General features: G+C 35.2%; 1 protein-coding gene across 2 annotated transcripts; it reads right to left on the reverse strand.

Annotated features, from left to right (window-relative positions):
• Positions 1–243: 243 nt before the first annotated feature.
• On the reverse strand, positions 244–21,777 carry LOC115451998. Of its 2 annotated transcripts, none has more exons than XM_030180424.2 (5): positions 21,605–21,777; positions 3,564–3,802; positions 3,015–3,091; positions 2,289–2,448; positions 244–903 (listed from the first exon to the last, which is right to left on the reverse strand). In XM_030180424.2, the coding sequence occupies exons 2-5, from the start codon at positions 3,748–3,750 to the stop codon at positions 803–805; spliced, it is 525 nt and encodes a 174-aa protein (XP_030036284.1). In that variant the 5' UTR covers positions 3,751–3,802; positions 21,605–21,777; the 3' UTR covers positions 244–802. The 2 variants fall into 2 exon arrangements, with proteins under 2 accessions (XP_030036284.1, XP_030036292.1); XM_030180432.2 differs by lacking the exon at positions 21,605–21,777 and adding an exon at positions 21,514–21,533.
• Positions 21,778–22,584: the final 807 nt, after the last annotated feature.

Here is a 22,584-nt window from a genome sequence, read left to right on the forward strand (position 1 = left end):
TTTTGATAAACTATTTACACATAGTTGTAGAAGTGTGCCTTGCTTTTTAAACTTAAGAGTTAAGGACCTTTGTTTCGGCAGTCCGTTCCATTCCTAACAAGGCTCTCTCTTATATTCAAGTTTAAAATAATTCTGTATAAATCTTACTAATCACTTATCCAATCTTTCTTCACCAAATATAATAAATAGGATAATACCATCTCATCACCCAATTTAAAAATTAAATTAAAATAAAACCACGTATTGTTATTAAATATACATTTAATTAGAAACAACATATTTATAATATTCTGTTTATGAATACAAAAATAAGTTAATAACATTTATTTATATCCTTAGAATAAATTAAAGTCTGGTAACCTATACGTTTCTTTAAAATAATCAAATGACTTGTATTTTTTCTCTTTGTAAAACTTTGGTAGGTGAGCAATACACCTATAAGAAAATAAATTTTACTCAGATCTTGTATTTCTTAGATTCATCTTAATAATATTATGTTCATAACGTTTTGAAACGTAATATATAACTATATTCATAAGGCACTAATGTCCTACCAATAAGGTAGATTTTATCTTCATATTTTTAGCAATGTCGACTTCAAACGACACAAAAGGCTCCTCCTTTAATATGACCTTTTTGATATTTTATACATTAAAATAGTTTATCATATTCGCCACATAATTCACAAAAAACGACTTAACTAATATCGTTGCATTGTACTTTTTTATACACTAAACAAAATCGATAAACCTCGTAACCGATTTATCGATACTGTCCAATATAATCGAGTAACATCGTTGCTCTATCGCCGGTATGGCGCCTTGCGGTACCGACCGCGCTCCTCTTCGTCGCGAACATCCAAGTAATGACTGAACACCACTGCCCAGAGGTAGAGGTACAGACCTGGAACAAAAAGTAAAATATTATAATATAATATTACTAGCTTTTTGCTCGCGGCTTCATCCACGAGGATTTTTTTTCGTTATAAGTGATTATTCCGTAACTTTAACAGTTAACGCAGCGCGCGTAATGAAAGCTATCAAAATAAATAATTTTTCCCCATTTCTGCAACATTTTTCATTGATTATCTGCTCCTATTGGTCATAACATGATGTTTTATAGCCTATAAGCCTTAACAAATGGACTATCCAACACTAAAAGAATTATTCAATTTGGACCTCCTGTTCGGTTCAATCAAACCCAATAAATTATTGGCCCAAATATATATTTTTTGTAACTTTTAGTGGGTAACGAATGAAATATAGATACCGAAAGGCGCCTGAATATTTCGTATAGCAAAGCCAGCACTTGCTGTGATAACAATATGATGTGTACCTAGACTTAATTTCATAACCGAAATCCTGTAGTATGAAAGATGTAAGAGCGGTAACGATTGCTATTCCTTATTGCTTAGAAAATAAAGATGTTTTTTATAAAATGTCGACCTTATCTAGCAGCGCCCCATCTGAGGATTTCGTGAAATGATCTCTAATATTTTATCCGTCAGCTCATTATGGATATTACAGTGTCAGTCACCCCAGACCGACCGATGGCTACGTACGTCGACATTTTGGTAAGTGTAAAGAACGGTACAGTTTTATTTAACATTTGACTTATGTCTGCGGCTTTGCCCGTGTATAAAATGTAAATCCATTTTCGGGATCAAAACATGATTTCACCATACTGTATGGTCCATACAGGTTAAGGTAGCTACGTCCTATCAGTGAAAAAAAATTGAGAATCCGAGCGGGATATTTAGATTCATATTAGGCTATTAAGCAGCATTGATGCATTTTTTGATCGACGCTATAAAAATACCCTGCGACTGTAATCTGCATAGGCTCTATGTTTATCTGGATGAATTGAAATAATTTATTTGAATCTGTTAAATGCTAAACATTATTTAGATTTAGTAAATTTTTTACTCTACCAGGTTTTACTCTGCCAGGTTGGAAAGCAGTTTTCATCACAGAAGAAAGGGCAAGAAACTCTATTGCTTTCGACGCTGTTGCTTTCTCCAAAATCAGTTCAAGGGTATAAATTAGGTAGAGTATGTAATATAAAAAAGTTACATGACACTTTGTTCGGTTTAATAAAAAAAAAATTGCTCAGTTCATAGTAGAAAAACAAACTATTATTGTTTATTTTCTGTCAACTACTTAGCGGCTGCTGCTAATCTTTAAGTGCCAATTCAATGAACATAAAGTCTATTTTTATTCATTTTAAATGAAAGCCCGATAATACTTGGTTCACCCTGTTTCCATTTCCTTTTTCCACAGCATCCTTACCTAAATAGATGAGTCCGCCGATAAGCACAATGGTAGCTAGCACCACGTGGTCTTCCTTATCGAGGTAGTATGTTATCGAGGTGTGCAGGATGCTGATCAGCAGTCCTATCGCTAGGACGATGCCCAGCACCACCCACGGCAGCATCAACCACGACCGACGCTGGCGGAAGTAGGAAAAATGAGAATTTGTTTAAGAAGTTTTACAACGTCTGTATTTTAAGATGCAAATTAGTGCATTCACATTTTAGTGAATTTTATTCCATGACAAGTTAGGGAGGGTCGTTTTTTAATTTAAAACACATAAGATGAAAATATTATAATTGTTTTACCAAACTTTGACTTGGGAATCGAACACGGGAACTTCGTTAAATATTATGAAATTTGTGATCTTAGAAATTAATAGTATAAAACTAGTTCCTTACCGAAAAAGACGTCTTATGCATGAAATTAAAAATAAATCTTTACATACTTTATGAAAAACAAAATATATTTTAATAAAAAACCTAAACGTAACACTTCAACAAGAGAAGCACTCACACCCTTCCCAAATTCTAATCTTAATTCAGGGTTTACCATCAAAAATATCAATAGTTCGCAGGGATCTGTAGGCCAAGGTCGTACTGATATTTGAGCCAAAGTTTGCACAATGAGGTGGGTATTGTTTACAAAAACAGTCACGCCTGGTCCCTTTGTTTATATTACATTATCAGTTACATGTATAGTTACCTTTTGTACAGCTATTATTAGCAGCGTACATATCAGAAATGTGAAGACTAGGTTTATCGTCAGGATGATTCTTGGAACTGAAATAAAGAAAAATAATTATTTTTAAGTTTAAATTTCGAACGAGGCATTGTATGGCAAATGTTACGCTTTTAAAACCGTTATTTTTTATACTAAAAGGCCATTAGCCAGTCATTCAACTTTTAAAAAATAGATTTTGCGAATGACTTCATTGGCATTTGGAGAGATCCGTGATATTTAAAAGTTCGATTAGAATTTAGATAATAAAAATTGATGTCTGCGAATATCATAAAAAGGTTATAAACCTCCAAATACTAAACTCTTTTTCTTATCTTTTAAAGTCGGCAATGCAAATGCGTTTTCTGGCTTTGACGAGCAGCGGTGATCATTTATTTTTTATCTAATCATTAACTAACTTGTTTCTTGTTACTAATTTATGTTGTTTTCATCAAAACTGTTTTCAATCTTAATAACGCATGTCATAGATTCTATGAGATTCACGTATTATACTATTATGTAAACAAAACTCACTGTCTAAATCTGAGAGTTTCTTGTCAAACTCCTCATCGAAAATGAATGTGCTGAAGACGATCCTGTGACTCTTCACTGTCCAGATAACGATGATGGTGGCGATGGAAAGGATGATGCCCAGCACGGCAGTGATCAGCGAGCCGGTGCGCGTCGATGCGCAGCAACAGCACTTTCGGAGACGACCCATTTTGCTTATGTTTTCTCTGGCTTCCTAGTTTGGTTTCACCGCCTCATGACTTCTGGAAAAATTAAGAAATAAAATTGTTACATTTGAAGATTTTTATCAAAGTACCTATTTATACCTAATTGCTATGGTAGTCGATGTCACTGCATAGGTATTTTGATGCTATCCAGTTCGATTGGCGTCGTATGTAAAACTTATAATTAATGACTGGGAAAAATCAGCATGAATTTGATATAAATTACATGCTTAAACGTACAATTTGGGTCTTATAGTGACTTTCCCTACCTATCTTAGTATGGATGTAAGTCTGAAGAGGCATGGGAGCGGTATTTGGCATAGCAGTGCAGGTATAGGTATATGTAATAAGTATTTTGAGATAATATAGCCAGTTGATACTAAGAATTTCAATATAAAATATTTTTATGAATAAAAATAGAAACTAACTGTTTATAAAATATTGTCATAATAAAATTAGAGATTTTAAGATAATGAAAACAGATATTTTACGATCGATATATCGAGATATCGGGCGATAGTTGCATGTTCCGTTACACGAGACGCTAAATTAGCATTTCTTGATGCAGTGGCTCAAAATATTTAAGACAGATAATGTATAAACTACAAACCAGCTATAAATGGTTTGTTATTAGAGATTTCATATTCAATACAGAAAATATTCAAGAACAATTTATCGAGTTTCTTTTTCTCTTATAACCTCCTAGTGGGTCTCCAATTGTCAAGAAAGTATTGGCGGAAAAGTGTGAGAGATAAAACTATCTTGCGGCCTATTGAGAATGACTATAATATAGACCTACAAGAGAGACTAGAGACTTTCTCGCCCTCACACTTACCACTACGACCCCTGTAAGCCAGGACCAGCAGTGGCAAGCATTTTATGACACCGAGCAGTGAAGCTTGGCGAGTTTCAGGGAAAACTAATTTATCATTATCCCGCAACGAAAATAATTAAATAGAAAGATAGGGAGGAGTTGGAAATATGCATACAAGAACTAGTCAAAATCTGTATCTTTACTCAGTTTCGAAGCATATTTACAATCAGTATGGAACCAGCTCACATTTCCTAATGTTTCTAAGTTCGTCATAGTTATTAGGTCGGACAGAAATCGCAACCAAGTGCGTGATTGACCGGCGCTGTAACGTATGGAACGGAATTAGACACATTACTCAATACCATTCTAATTACGGAGTGAGTGCTTTTAAATAATGCCAATCGATACATTATTCATTGGTAACGTAATTTTTATTTCTTATGGGTACCTACCTATACGTGATGAATCAAATTCCAGTAAATAAATACGAAATACATAAACATATTTTTCGAAATGAATCAACAGGAGAATTATCTTGTTTCATTGACGTATTTTCAATTAAATTGTATATATAATGATTGTTTATTATTGGTTAACATAATTGAATAACAACTTGTCATAGAAGTAACGACATTTCTGATATTGATGTTTGGGAATGGAAAGGACTTCTAAGAGGAAGATACGTGGGTTCAAAACCCAACGCACACAGCTCTGACTTTTGGAAATTACATGTGTTTTATTTCTTTATTGTTCGCTTTACATTAAAGTAAAACATCGTAAGGGAACGTACATACTTGAGAATTCTCCATAAGAATTTCGAAGCTATGTGAAGTCTACCCGCACAAAGCTAGCGTCGTGGTCTAAGATCTAAACATTCTCAGTAGTAGAGGAGGGCCGTGCAGTGGGCAGGTGGAAACATGTGATCACAGAAATAATAGTAAAATAACTTTTCAAAAGAATATAAGACCACCATTCTTAACTTAACTCTTTAATTAGTTGCGTAACATAATAGCTAGTAGGTAGGTACTAACAAACGACATCCACACACTATAAAATTGCGTAACTTGGCAAGAATTAGATCGTCGGACGCAACCACGCGGAACACCCCTAAAGGAAACTGGCTGTACGGTGTTGTGCCTTGTGTGTGTCGGAAAAAAAAACATGCCCACATAGGGTCACGTCATCGCGTCCAAGCCAAGGTTTACCGCAATATAGCCAAGTAACAAATTCCTTATTCGTTGAACGAGTATCAATTGATTGAATTTAATTGTGGGAAGAGATTTCCAACAGATTCGACTCCCGGCTACCAAGGTGAACTCTAAATTCACGTTTTCATCTCTGGAGGGTCGGTATAACCTCAATATTACACTAACGGTCCATCGAGAAGACTTCTATCAGTTAAGGAAGTAACTCTATATCAAGTAAAGAACTTATTTCGGGTGTTTCTTTCAACAGATAATAGTCTAACATTATATTAAATACATTTCCAAACCTAAGTCATACACGACAGCTGTCAGAGAAATTCTGACTAATAGCCCCTGATCTGTAAATTAAAACCAGAAGCTAATTACTCTGTAAACCAATGTTACTTCTTTGTATATAACTACCCTAAAAGCCTTTCACGGCCGTAAACACCGTAATGGTTTGCTAAATGTCTGGGTGTGCCATACCGTGGTGGATACAACGGGTAGTAATGGGGCGGATCTGGGAATCAGGTCAGGGCCAATATCAACGGCAATATCTGCATTCAACACTAATTGACCATTGCCGTTTGTGTCAGTATTTTTATCGCTACATTGGTTTGCTAATAGACTCTACCTAAAGACTATGCGAGAGTATACTAAAGTTACCAAGCTAATGAGTTTTATATATATAATAAAAATATTATAGGAGTGAGAATCTATGTGAGAGTATACTAAGGTTCAAATTAATGAGTTTGTGTATTGTAAAGATGTGAGAAATGTGAGAAATAACAGAGAAAGTATGGAGCTACAAAGATCCTTAATCACATGATTTTTTGCTCCGTTGGCGTTGAAATACTGAAATACATACTAGTAATATGTTGTATAACACAATATTTTTCGTAAAATATGTTCCATATTTCTACGCAGAAGACTATTTTAAACTGACGATTTTCCACTTAAGCGTTATCGTTCATTCAATTCAGTAAATTGTTCGCGATATCCAGGCGTGAAATTGGATTGATATTGGCATTTTGCATTAGCCGAGATATAATATTTCGTGTCTGGGATTCAAGTCTAGGTCAAAATGCATATTGTTATGATTCGTTTTAGATGGTATAAAATAAATTTTTAAAAATGTGTTACTTATTGATCTTAGACAGTGTCTTTATAAATCAAATAAAACTATACTAAATGCTCTTCAATAATATAGTCACTATTGAATTTCGATCTAAAATTTTTATATTTATAACATATAATATTTACATCGATACAAATTACAGACAAAATAAAACTGTCATGTTTCCATTTCATATTATTGTTTTTAAAATCATTATGGGTGGGTTATGTCACCCACTATAGTCTCTGAGTCCATCCCTGGTCGTTAGTTGCGTGCCTGTGGCCCACACTGGCCACACTATCAATTACATGGCCAGGCATCTCGACAATCCCACCGATATAACATTACTGTATGAGACTGCGTGGTTTTCGTCAGCGGTAATGGCGACAAGCAATCAATTGATTATGTTTTTACTACAGTTATTTCTTTACAGTAATATCTAATTAGACAGCTACGTCTCTCAGGATTAGTCTGATGCTTTCAAGTTTGTTAGTGTCCATAATAATAAGTTTCAATAAGTAAATCGTGAAATATACTTACTACACAATTTATTTATATTTTATCTGTGTTATTGAAATGTCTGTGTCGGTGGCGTAGTTGTATTACGGTATGACTACAATGTTGAGATCTCGCGTTCGATCCTCGGGTCGGGCAAAGTGATATTAGATTTTCTACTCAGTATAAGCCCGGAGTCTGGAATTTGTGCCTGATATAGCAACAGCCTCCCATCACATCATGAAACGGAATGCATATGGCGAAAAGTGAGCGCACCAGTTGCGCCTCTGCCCACCCTTTCGGGGATACAAAAGGCGTGAGTGTCTAATATTTCACAATAAAAAAGGCCTCAGTTAACATGCATCGTAAGTAAACATGCATCGTACTCCTTAAGTATTCCGTTGAACTTTGCAATAGGAATTTAGGGTAATTGTCGAAACACCAGCCACAACTCACAAGTAGTAATTTCCCGTTATTCAATTGACATTAGAAACAGCATTAGTAATCACTTATACTGTTTCTGGGGTCATAACAGTTGTTTTTGTAGTCGATAGCATTATTAGAGACTTTCCCGCCCTCACACCCACCACTACAACTCCTGTAAGCCAGGATTAGCAGCGGCACGCAATTTATGACACCGAGCGGTGAAGCTCGGCGAATCTCAGGGAAAACTAATATGTCATTATCCCACAACGAAATTAATCAAATAGAAAGATAGGCAGGAGTTGGAAATATTAATTATCCACTTCCTTCCATGGCATTATCTATACTTATAATAAATCTGTAGAGAGGTCAATTCTGTACATGAAATATATTTCCAAAATAACTATCAGGGGGTGATTAGGGATTGATACTGATGCCAAAAATGCAATTAGTAAAATTTTTGTCTGTCTGTCTGTCTGTCTGTCTGTATAACCGTTATAGAAACAAAAACTACTCGACGGATTTTAACGAAACTTGGTACAATTATTTGTCATACTCCTGTGCTGGTTATAGTATACTTTTCATCACGCTACAATTAATAGGAGCAGAGCAGTGAAGGGAAATGTTGGGAAAACGGGAGAAGTTACTCCATTTTTTAAGCTTCCGTCGCGTGTGCAACCTTAATGGTTAAAGCTACACAGAAATCATGTATGACGGAAATGTTCTTAAAATTATGTAAAAAATATCCCACGACAGCATATGTCTATCTTTTATGGTTGACTCACAATAACACGTGTAACTCCCGATAGCTTAGCAGTTCGAAGCTTTCTCGTTATATTTGTCTACTCTTACGTTTATAACAGTCTCAGTCATCCCTAATTAAAAAGTTAACATTATTAAATATTCCATAAAAAAGAATCATAGAAATCGGTATAGACACACCAAAGTTATACATGAAATACACTAATAATAAGCCATCATGCGTGAATACTGAATCATGCTATAAGGATTATTTTTGTATATATATAAGGTCGCGAACGCACAGGCAGGCGGCTTGCTTGGCACCTAGAGGCTAGCGAATCACCTAGCGAGTAGCTTCGTAAAACGAACATTCTCGAACGTTCGCGACCGGCTCCATTTTTGAAGTCCGAAATCCACGCGGGCGAAGCTGCGAGCGGAAGCTAGTTAGTAGTAAATACTTTCATTTCTTGAAACTTCTGAATGCCTTTAAACGATATTAACGTCACCAAGAACCAAGACTATGTTTCGCGAACCAGAGACTGTTACATACCATGCAGGACTAATTTTTCAATCAGATATTTATCCATCAAATAATTTATAACCTAACTGAGTATAAAAGTGAAAGAAATTTACAACTTTGTACATAAAACAGACATTTTTAATTCGTTTGTGTTGCACTTTATCCTGCCAAATTCTCTCTGATGATTGTAAGGTCTGACGTAAATATAAAAGTGAAATAATAGACAACTTTATACATTCAATTGTAGTTTTTGATTCGTTTGGTTGTATTTTATCCTACGAATACCACTAGGACAAAACTATAAACGATTTACGAGGTACTCCAGGCTCGTAATTACAGATGAAGGTCACAAGCAATGTCATTGTCATTAACTAATTACAATGGTTATTGTGTTTGCGATGATAGAGATGCGCAGCTTCTCTAGGGAATATAGATGTATTCGTTTTGAATCGATTATTGAGTTATTCGGCAATATATTAAATCAAACATAAAAATGATAATTATACGTTCAAATGTAGAAACAAGGTGTAAAGAGGCATTCGATGTGAAGTGTTTTTGTTAAACTGGCTGTGTTCATAGCTCGTTTCATTGATGACGATCAAGGTGAGGTGAGTCTGTCGCTGGTTGCAATGTCAAAATCGAGTCATTGCTGGAATTAGTGATTCCAGAATGTGACTCAGGGATGAGTCGCTTTGAGAATTTTTCAATAAACACGCAATGTTACGCATCACCAAAAAGGGAAAAAGGCTTGACTAGTGCGTCCACAATTCTTTGAACTTATGTTCGTCACATGTGACAGGTGGCAAGCCCACCACCATATTAGGCCTAGCACTGATCAACAGTGGCGAAGGGTGAAAATTTTCAAAAGGTAACCCGAGTCAAAAAAATAGCCTTAGTTAACATATCGGGGTCAATTTAACAGAAAACAAAAACTAAGACATACGTAAATGAACCTAAAAGGTAAGCCGGTAGGAATCGGGTTGTACGGACGCTTCGTCACTGCTAAGCAACTAAGTGTATTTTTTTATTACTAATTATTTGTGTGACCTCACGTATCATAACCTAAAAACGTTACTGCTGCCTATACCAATGTCGGTAGCTTTATACATATAATATCTCAAATGGGGCGAAAGTATTTACTCTCAAATAGATGGGCAAGTGTACATCTTACTCCGCACAATCTTAAGTACTATAAGTTATGCGTTCAATAATCAGTTCGAACATTAACGGATAATGTATTAACGCCAAAATTTTAGTTGAATAAAAATTAATTACCTATTTATATCGATTAACGACCAGTTTGAATGGTAATCGAATAATTAATTCAAATCGATTATAATAAATTACAATCTCTATAAATCAAAGTTACTCGTTACACTAGCTGGCGTGGACCATATGTTTTCAGATATTTCTTGTTAGTTCTAAATGGGTAGTCAACGATAAAAAACATAAATATTAAGCATATTTTTAATGATATAATAAAAAAAATAGTTTGAGAGTTTGTTTGTAAGAACAAATTTTTGTTACCATAAAATAAATTAACATTTTCATACTAATAGAAGCTATGTAACACTAACTGAGTAATATAGACACATTCTTTTTATTTCACTGTTTTAATTACGGCAAAACAATCGCAGTTCGCCAGAAAAAAATATTTTTTACAAATATCGCGCGAGTTAGTGTGTGCTCTCCCAAATACTCCTTTGCTAGTAGACAAGTGACGTCAGAGTATATTTTTACACGTTTGAATCCGTGCGGACGACGTGTGGGTCTCAATGATTTTCGTCAGTGGGTGGGGGCATCAATTAAATCATCGGAATGCGATATAAATGTTATTCTTGCTACGATTAGTCCGATATTGTATCGGTTTAATATTTAGGCACCACGCAGACGTTGTTTATTCATCGTTTGGATTGATTTAACAATTTAGTTTAAGCAACTGTCAGCTTTATAGTAATTTTGATTAGTTTCCAATACGAGTTGACAGGTCTCTCGTTAATGCATGATCACTGTGGGTACTGAAGCATACATACTTACATAGATATTTAAAACGAAGGTGTACTATCTATGTATGTATTTTATTTTCAGTTACACCATATTGCAATAATATCGAATGAGCCATTGACTTAATTACAATGTATTGTAGACTTCTCAGAATGTAACATATTTACGGCACTCTAAATAAAACCTCCATCTGGGTTTAAGACAAGTCCTAATTTGGTTAAACCAAATGACTAATTCGCTCCTTTTCGGGACAATCCACGAAATTACGTAATCTTTTAAATATGGAATTATTGGGGTATTTTTCTCACAAACCTCGGAAAGACTTGTCACCCACGCGGCAAGCGAAGGCCGGCGCACGCGCTCGACACTGTGACGTCATCGCTTGTTTGCATAAAAACTTATGTAAATGCCTCCATACCTGACTCGACTTATTATTATCTTATTTGAATTTTCTCGTGTTTGAATATCCTACTAAGATGTTATGTTTTAATAAGTCTGTGCACCTAGCTCTATACTTGTTAGGTATTTCAAATTTTATTCCATTGTTTTCCTTATTTGTATGCAAATTAATTTTAGTTCAATTATCAAGAGGTAAATATATTATAAAAAAACCACATTAGACACACTCTCATATAACAATATAAGGGTATAAATATAAGATGCTGATGATAGGATATATTGTATATCACTCCGGATAGCGACCACCGTACACAAGGTGTTAAAACCCGCCATAGTGGCTCACGAAGTGTGTCGCGTTCCGGAATCAGCCTGTGTATATCCGGTTCCAACAGGCCGGCATAATTGTGTCGACTGCCGAAGGGTAATCATTACTCGTCAATCGACATTCTATTGAACTCCACTCCACTCACCATCAGGTGCAGTAAGATCACTTTGCGTACCTGTATAAAAAAATCAACATTATTACGATATACTTACTTAGCTGAAGTTTTTTTGCTTCGTCTCTGAAACTATTGCTCGGTACACTGATTACTAATAAGAATCTACATTAACCTCGAGTGCTTTACGTCTAGATATTTTATACCTCTAGAACAGAATTTTACGACCGATGGTATTTAGAGAAACATAAAATGCTGATTGTCAAGATTATTTAATTAAAAAAAAGTATTAAAATACTAGCCAACCGTAGTCACCCTACTCTCACTGGAAAATGTTTAGTCTAAAAACAAAAGCTGCCGTGGTACACTAGACTAATAGATCGGCCATAAAAAATAAATTATTATACATTATCTACCTAAAGCCTACAGTCTAGACTTCCTATTATTACATGTTTCTAACCTAAAAAGAAATTAGGGTTTCTAAAACGAGATGATATATCACCAAAATTATCTAAACCACATTTTAAACAAAGTTAATGAGTGAAATTCTTTAGGTATCTAAACATTAATTAACTAGGACGTGATGATCTAGAATTAAAGCTATAAATCACTGCTAACTGATGTAGGCTAGAAGGTTTATTAGAAATACTTATAAATTAAATATATTTGGGGTCAAGAAGAAAGTTTGCAATAGCGCGACGCTTGGTCGTAAGACCGGTAAAACCAACACAACCAATCACACCTCCAAGTGATGGTAGTAATAACGCCTTTTTCCCGCGAATAAAGGTTACCAAATTACCTAAAATGGCAGTGTTATGATAGTAGTTTAGTGTAGTACCAAGGGACCGCCCTGTGGATTGGGGGCGTTTAGAGAATTCCACTACGGTATCTCCTGCCTGTCGTAAAAGGCGACTAATAGGGGTCATCGGGGGGTCGTCGGCGGGCGGCAGAGGGCCGTTCGCCCTTAGTGTACGTTGTGCATCTTTCGCTTGTGGTGACCTCCTGGATAGACGGCAGCTCGGAAGGTAGGCCTTATGCTGGCGTTGTCGCTGTGAGCGTCATTCGGTTGTGCGAGGGCTTCAGACGGGCTGCACCAAGCGGCACTGCGCAGGAGCGGCTGCGGACGACTTAGACTCCGTCAGAGCCGTAGCCGTCCCTAATGCGCCGAAGAGGGCCACCGCGGAGTTTTAGATGGTATGCCGTGCGTTGTATATAGGTTAGGGACTCTGCCCGGTTAGTGTTTGTGAAGTCTAATAATCCGCACTAAGTCAGCGTGGTGGACTAAGGTTAAATCTCTCTCATTAGTAGAGGAGAACTGTGTCCAGCAGTGGGACAGTATATAATACAGGGCTGATATTATATGTATATATGTGTACATAATATATATTCTCCGTTGTGATTGGTTTAAAAAACATACACGTCAAAGAGGACTAACCGCAAGTAGCGGACAACTGTTCTACGGTAATGTCAATTTATTGGCTAATCAACATGAATACAGAGCGAGGTATTATCTTGTGTAATTCTAGTAGCAAACAGTGGAAAGTACATTGCATAATTTGCTACATTAGGATAAGAACGAAATGTTTTCTCTCTAAATATTAATGTGATAACCTAATTTGGATTGGGAGACGATAATGCCTTGTTAAATTATTTGTATAACATTTATGAGACTTGCAAATGAATATATAGATTAATATATTAATATTATGATTTCTTTCTACACAAAAAAAAAAATTGTTAGTTTTTTATAATTAAATTTTATAATATGCAGTGATATGTTCCAACAAAGTCTTTTCTTTAAATATTTTTCACGAAACGATTTTATGAACAGTCTAAAATGGAATGGGCCATCAGTTAAGTTACAATAATTACGAAGCAGTTACCACTCCATTATTCATAAAGTTGTTCGCAATGGTAAATCACCTTGATCCGAGAGCAATGTCAGCTGTAACTTGTTGATTGCGAAAACTATTTATGGTCGAGCACCTTAAATGACCAAGGTCAACAGCATTTAAAAACTGGCGTGTTTCCGTATTGTTTAAGTTTCAAGTGGCAGATCGTGTGTTTGGGTTATTGTTTTGTTTATTTCTGCCGCTAAGCAGCGGGCAACTGTGGTCTAATTATTTAAAAAATGTAGCTACGGGGCCGTTACATCTTTTAGTGACTTAGTAGGAACGAGAAGGTCTACTTAAAGGTAAGCGGTTTACGCCACTCATGGACTATTATCGTAAACGACTGTTTTGACAGATATTCGAAATAAATTTAACGATACACTCATGTTTATAAAAATTCTAGCCGATGGTCCTAGTGGGCAAGAATATGTCCGAACGATTCTTGAATGATTAAATCGCTTATAATAATAATAATATCAGCCCTGTATTATATACTTGCCCACTGCTGAGCACGGGCCTCCTCTACTACTGAGAGGGATTAGGCCTTAGTCCACCACGCTGGCCTAGTGCGGATTGGTAGACTAAAAATTAAAAAAATCGCTTACGAGTTTTTATTCCTCGCATGCATCTGAAGTTGTAATAATCTGACAATTATTCCTAGCGATAATTTCTCCGTCAAAACGAGGCTTTAGTTGGTACAAAAAATTGCCACAAATCATTTGCGATTGTGATGCTTCTGTAAAAAAATTGCAGAATCGAGTAATGAATAGATTCCGTTATGACAATCAAGGTTTTTACTGTTCACTATACACCGAATCCAATAGGTTAATGTTAACTCCATGACCGACGTATTAGAATTTATTCTGATTTTCATCTGTTGGTAACTGTTAAAGTTGATTGATAAGTCGAGTAAGCTCATCTAATTGAGTTTAAAAAAATGGAGTTCGTTACCACTAAGTAAAAAGACATTTTGATGTTTGATTTTGATATTTGAAATTCGGTTTCGCCATTATATTGTTCTAGACAAATTATATATAATGAGGTACTAAATTTAATTAATTAGAGTTTATACTATTAAATTATTTTAATTAATTAAAGTTCGTTTCCATTAAAATAATAAGAAGATTTAAAATTCAGGTTAATTATAAAACTGTTCTGACATATTATATAAGTGGATATACTAGATTTATATTTGTGCTATTAATCCTCAATAGACTTTCATGTGGCTTTTTAAGGCGACTCTCATCCATCAATAGAGACAAGTAATGTTTCGTCAGCGTATTCAGACGGGGCAACCTTTCATGTCCTTATAAGGATCTGTGAGGCAAGAAAATTGTCCCGTCTTATGCAGGCTTAAGGTATAAAAAATGGCTTAACGCCATTGATCTACAATAACTTGCTAACAATAGATCTATTCAAGGAAGTCGCAAAAAGAATGGGCGCGTGTATTTTTCGCATTAACGCTTTGGTTGTATGCCAGCGTTGTTTTTGTCAGATTTTCGGTCAAGGCCTCGTTCGAAACGTTATTCCTGTTTACCTTATCCAGGGTCGTATCGAAATGTTGTCTATACTTCGGTTTACATTGAAAATTCTGTGAAAGAAAGGAATAGCGATCTGTTGGTATGTCTTTTGGTGGAATTTGTTTCAATTATTTTTAACAGACTTTAAAACAAGGAAGTTCTCAATACGACTGTATTTTTTTTTCCTGGAAAGGTGGGTAATGTTTGTTTTTATATTATAGTTTGACGAAGGGGTAAATGGCCCATCACTACTATCATAAATGTATACTTCGAGAAAAATCTTTCATGCGACGGAATAAGATGAAAAGAACGGGATAGTTTTAGCTTTTAGGAGAATTTACATCATATAAATTGCAACAGATAGCTGTCATTTCTTGCTTCTCTATAAGGTAATGGTACTAAATTTTAAAATAAACATTGTCCAAGTTTCGTACATACCTTATTTTTTAATATGTTATTTAAAAAAAAAACATAAGCAAAATGAATATACATATTTTACAAATCACACAAACATGACTTCAAACTTCAAATCCACAGCCACTGCCACAACTGGAATATTTTCTCAAGGGCTTTTATAATAAACAAACTTTGCAACCAAGGCCCTTATAAACAAAGGTCTTTAAAAAAACTAAATGATGTCATCAGTGTGTAATCCAATATGCAGCACTGAGTCACCACATGACAGCATCTAAGTTAACCGCACTTCTAACCTATATCTTCAGTACATATTGTGTGACTAATATAGGACCTTGTTCGCTCTTTGTGGATTAAGGTACTACCACGATTTATCCCTAAGGGGCTAAGCAGAGAGGCTAATGGTACATCCATAATTCTTTATCTCACACTAAAGATGCTGATTGCTGAACGTTGTTGTCGCCGAATGAATCTGGTTTTACGACCGAGTGACCAATGATTATAAATTTATAAATGATTGCCTGACCAAGGAAGAGAAGCCTGAGTGTCACATTTGTCACAAAGCATCATTGCCGAGGGCTAATCATCTCTCGTGAGTCGACTGTTGGATCCCACTCCACTTACCACCAGATGCAGGGTGGCCACTTTGCGACTCCCCTATGTAAAGAAACCAGTTACACCAAAAAGTAATGAAGATTAATTCGGGATGCTTTATTGATAGTACAGTCAGACTTGATTACCCTTTAGATTTTAAAATCAAAGCGGCAAGCAGGAACCCGCATATTTTAAATTGTACTCGTTATAACAACATTATAGTTCACATCGCTCATTACATGAAATGCCAAACGAGTTAGCATTTAGCTGACTTTTTCAATGAACTGGGCGAAAATTTTATTCATTTACATCACATCAACAGTGTGAGTCATAAATCATTTATATATTATTTTGTTGAATATTCCATTTGTGTACCTACGCGACAGACGATTATAGAGGTTACACGTTCATGGTTAGTTTCAATATACAAATGATATATTTATAATTACTTGTAATTTTTTTGTGAATGGAAGAGATTGCATAAATGGCACTTCATATTTTTTTTATAGCTGCACGGCAAAGTAACACCAATGTACCTGATGGTAAGTGGAGTGGGGTCCAATAGAATGTCCACTGATGAGAGATGATTACCCCTCGACAGTCGATACAATTATGCCGGCCTGTTGGAACCGGATATATGTTTGCAATATATGTACGCCCTTTGCCTTGAAATAACAAATTATTTAATGCCATAATTTATCATCGTCTCCCATAAGGCGTTTTTATGGGTAGGTACTACAGCATTGCTTATTTCTGTCGCAAAGCACCACTGTGATCTACCAATTTGGAGAACACTAAGTCCATTTTAATTACTGAGTATGAGACGAACGAAAACCTTAAACTATTTAAAATCCAACAAAAAAAGTAAAATACCAATTGGACCGTCGACAAGCGTTAACCCGTCTTTTAATTAACGAATTGGTTAAAGTTTGTTAGCGGTTATCTGGGGCGGTCGAAACTCATTGTTCGCCGAAGAAAGGAAATGATTCATGTGATAACGAAGTTAACAGCCGCGGTGTTAACCGATTTGTGCCCCTTGTTCATTCATTTTTGTATCACGCCAGGCATTCTATCACTGAGAGGGTACACAGAAGAACAAATGAATTATACTTACGGAGCGTAGTAACTGCATAACTATATCAATCATGTGATAAAGGTGAGTCTATGGAAATATAGGCCATTTTCAATTCTGGACAACTAAGGTAAGCCTTTTTGAATAGAAATTCTCGTGTAAATAGTTTCCCTACAGGGAATTGTACACAGAAAATCTCATTACTAAAAAGTACACTACCTATTTAGGTACCTAATTTAATTGTATCATCATCATCATCAGCCAGATCACTGCTGAACATAGGCCTCCCCAAAGATTTCCAGACGGACCTGTCAAAGCGGCCTGCGTCCATCATAATTGTATAATAACATATTAAAACTTTAAAATATTCAGACCCAGCGTTTATTGTCTAGATTTCTAGATGCTTATAAGGCAAGGCCTGCCCATCCACGGCAGTACCTCCTGTCAAGACCTAAAGGGCAGAGTGACCATCACAAACAGTTAATGTGAATAGAAAGCTTGAGAAATCTAGGATAATCTATCCGATGTAAGGTATTCCTGGCCATCTGTGGACGCGCCTTGTATGGTGCCATAGATGTTCTCACGTACGCAACACTTACGACCTTTTGAGTCGACTCAACCGCCCACTATTATCGTGGCTTTGGAGATGTTCTCCTAATTTGGTACACTGCGTTGAATTTTTTGTCATTTTGGTCAATTATTCCCGAAGTGTACTTTAGATACAGCTTAACTCAGTTATAGAGTTATAGAAATTTTACATATTAATACTAGCTTAAAGTGAAATGACTGTAGGCAACATAGTACTGAGAAGTAATAAAAATCAAATAAAATTTTAAAATTTCTTAGAGTAGGAAGGAATTTTAGAAGGAGGTCTTGGGTCTGGTACTCCCTCCTTACGCTGACTCTGTTTATTAGTTATATGATAGTCTTTCGCACGTAAACCAACGACTGAGTCGTATGAAACCTCAACATGAATAATAAACGACACTGTCCGCTATGAATTGATGATGATTTGATTCCTGGATTTCTTGAGTAACTTACATTATTGTGCACCATAACAACTTACGTATGTATTTTATTCGCAAATCACTCAAAATAAATGTATTCTAAAGAAACAATGAGAACAAATAATACTAGGCTCACCAGGTGAAGTAACGATTTTATTACTTGGAATAGAATGAAAATAAAAACAGACTAAGGAATGAACGGAGTATCAATTTACCTACAATATCATGGCATCACAATTTTTCCCCTTATTAGAGAGTTATAATGACCAGGATAATGAAGATACGACGTATTTTCTTTTCCGGCACTTTGCTTACCAGCAGCAGACTATACATAAACATAAAACAGATGCTACTTGCGTAAGTTTTACTTGCGTAATTTGTAAGTCCCAAAATAATATTACTAAATGTCCCTATATCTAGTATACGAAGTTGTTAATATAAGATTTTTTTGTTGCTAGTAATTTATACTTATATAACTTACGCGCGTAAAACTTACGAAAATAAAACCCGCACAAGAATGTACTTGTTAAGATTTAAAATAACATCAAGATCACCGGTGGCATTGGTTTCAACACGTTCACAGTCCACACATGTTTCCGTTCTGTACAAACAAAAGATACGTTTATTGCGTGTTTAACACCACAAAGTAACCGTTCAGAGATCAGAAGGAAGGGAAACATGTTATGTAGCGAAGGGGTATTAAAACCTGCCAAGTGTAAGACAAACTTGTGCAGGGACGGTTCCATATGGTAATCATTTTTTTGGCCATCGGTTATAATATGATGTTCTGTATTTTCAGACCACTTATAAGGCTATAATAAAAGTCGGTAAGACATTTAACCTTCGACGACCTATCCTTATGACGGTAACATTTTTATAATAAGCGTTGGTCTGCCGGTATGTCCGACAAATGAGCCAGGCTGGGTGCGCTAAAGCTGAAATATCAAAAGATGAAAATAACAAATACGAAAAGTAAATATTCGTTGCAAACACAAAAACATCTGTTTTTCAAGTTTGAAGGACTTGCATCGAGGTTTATAGTTTGAGTTGTGAGGTGTTGGGGGCTTAATGCGACTATACTAATGTTGCGACCGCTTTGAAATTTGGAGTTCTGGGTGTTGGTTTTATATTATTTCTTTTGTAGTTATTCTACTCAGTCGGTAAAAAAAAGGAATGAAGTGAAAAAATACTCAAAGTTTATCGTATGAAGATGACTATTAGAATAATTTTAAACCCGATATAACTGCATAAAAACATATATTATATATCATTAATTTGTATACAGTACATATTATGTTAACATGAATATCAAAACCAAGTAAAATACAATATTTATTAAAAGACCTTCGCGACCTCGTCACTGCGAACGAAATGAGTCAAGTTTAAATGAAAACTGCGCATACTGTGACGCAACGTAAGAAAATACTTGATAACAGAAGTCATGTTATTGAAATTATTGCTTTACTACATATAAAATAAAGACTATTATCGACGCGACCTTCGCCTGTTTATAATATGTGAAACGGCGCAACGTTATGGTTGTGAAAACTATAATTTACGTGATATTTTTCTTATTCTATAAACATACTACCGACCTACAGTTTAAAGTCTATAATTTATAGAGAAATTACTATGATTGTTTATAAAAGTTACGAAAGGTTATCTCTGAATGTCAACTGTAACATGGATTTAGTTCAAAGATGTTTATAATTATATGTACTTAGTAGTTGTTTAAGTATATTATGTTCTATGTTATGGGGGTAGTAAAGGGTATGGGCCAAGTTCTATATTTGATTCTCAGGTAGAGCAAAAATTGTGTTCAATAGGATTTGACTAATATGGGATCCTCCGAAGATGATTATCGTAAAATAAAGTCAAATTAATTCTGCAAATTGTATGTAAAGATGTATTCCCACAAAATCGCAGTAAGATAAACGGAAAAGATATGGATTGGTATACCAAAAATATCTCAAATTCATTACAAAAATATCTAACAGATTCTTGTAAACTAAGACGTTTTATTTTAAAACCTAGAAAACCTTGATTGATTTAGTTTTATTGATGTAATGCACTTCAATGTTAACTCACTAATCAAGTTGATTAGCTAAGGACATGTTCAACTAAAAGCCCTGGTTTTTTAAAGAGCATCCCGTCCATGCCCAATCTAATATAAAAACACCCATAACTCTTTGGAAGATGGATAATAACCCTTGCGATAGGGGTCCTGCCCGTATATCTTAATTGAATGGAATATAATGATCCAGTCAAATAGTTCCTGACATTCATGATTTATATTTAGTAAAGCAATTACCCCTATCGTTCTCCTGACAACTCATAACTAGTTATAATTAATGTTTGCAGATTTGTCACACGTATGTTGGCTTTTATTACTTGGTATATAGTTACATTCCTCACTTATCACTGATGTCTGGGTGTTTTCATTAAAACAACAGTCTAGATCAATTACGGTCACCTAGATCTAAGTCTTTAGGTCACAGCGGAGGAGTATGAAGACTTGACTATTAAAAATGATGTTATGTTTACCATAAATATTTTTTTTACAATAAATAAATTTAAATGTACCTACTTACATCTTCAAAAAACGCCATCTGTTGTTTGAAATATTTGTTATTGATAAATATTTAAATAACGAAATTACAAAGCCAGATATTTTGCTCCTATTTACGGTTCGAAATCATAACAATATTTAGGGCTCTAAGATATCTGTACAGTGTACGTAGGCCGCGCCGCGGAACGCTGTAGCAATTTGATGGGGTTGCCCTAGGGGACGGTATATCATTGATAATTGCGAACATCTAGTAGGTGTCCTAGCAACATGGAACTTTACGACTGTAGCTAATGGGATTAAAAAAAAACATGTATTTCCTTAATAGAAGAAATGATGAAAATGATACTAAATATTTTCTTGTACGGAGAAATAACGACCAAAATAATGTTTTTTTTTTCTTATTACATGATAAGCTAGTTTTATGAGGCAATATTTTTACACTAAAATAAAATGAAAACATTCATTTTTTTATGAATGTATCTCGAGTCTCGACGTATCTAATGACGAAATAGCGCTTTTAGAATAATCAAAAATAACTTGCGACTCACCGTTCAAGGTGAGGACGTAACGTAACCCAAATTTATTCTAAAACAATATCAAGGTCCGATATATTTACATTAAAAAACATTATCAATTTACCTTCACTGGTTGTCAAAAAACACACAACTCCACAAACAATTAAAGTCACTAAAAAACAAACACGAATAACGTTCGAAATTCGAAAATGCGCGGTCTTTGGTCACAACACGGGACGTAGGATCGGCGGGCGGCGCTCTGACTGACTGACGATCTACGAGCGAACTACGGACGAACGATGATGCCACGGCTAATCGGGTATTCTCGCCTACACGTAATATGTTTTTATAAACTATACTTTAATCCCTATTGAGATTAATTGTTGGGATTTATTCCGCAGCGAAGGGATACAATGGACTGTATGTTATCGCATGACTTATTTGGGGCAAACCATATGTTAAATGTTAATAACATACATACTGATAATTAGTTATAGTTGTTGAATCATCGCTTTGAATTAAAATAAACTATTTTTCAAATTAAATTATGTCCATAACCAATCCATATACATTATTATGTTCAGAGGATGTTATTATTTCGCCTTTTTCCTTTACATACTTGATGTATTTACCTTGAAAAAGGCGTGAATTTGCAATGAAAATATTTATGTTCCATGCATTGTCTAGCGCACGACATTTTAGGTATTATGTACCCTCAGAACATGAACAAGCATAGAAGGAATCTAAATTACCCTCATATACTTATCCTATTTTTTCAAATAGGCCAAAACCGTTGAAAAGAACGAGATAAATATTATGTTGCTAAGGTCGGCTTGCGTACACATTAAAATAATCAAATGGTTACCTTTGGTCATCTTTATAATGCCGAATTAAAAAGCAAATAAAATGTCAAATGTTCCAACTTGCCAATCTCAAAACAATGTCACAAACGCGCCCACACAATTTAGTTACGTTATACTTCAGCGCGTGCTTTTCAAAAGTGGCTACATGTTGTGTAATATTTTGTTGTTAATTTTAAAAAATACACAGTGCTGTTTAAGTAAAATATAGCCCTAGGAACGAGCAATGGCCTGCGTTATTGTG

The sequence above is a fragment of the Manduca sexta genome, chromosome 12, assembly GCF_014839805.1.
Source record: "Manduca sexta isolate Smith_Timp_Sample1 chromosome 12, JHU_Msex_v1.0, whole genome shotgun sequence".
In the NCBI taxonomy this organism is placed as follows: domain Eukaryota; kingdom Metazoa; phylum Arthropoda; class Insecta; order Lepidoptera; family Sphingidae; genus Manduca; species Manduca sexta.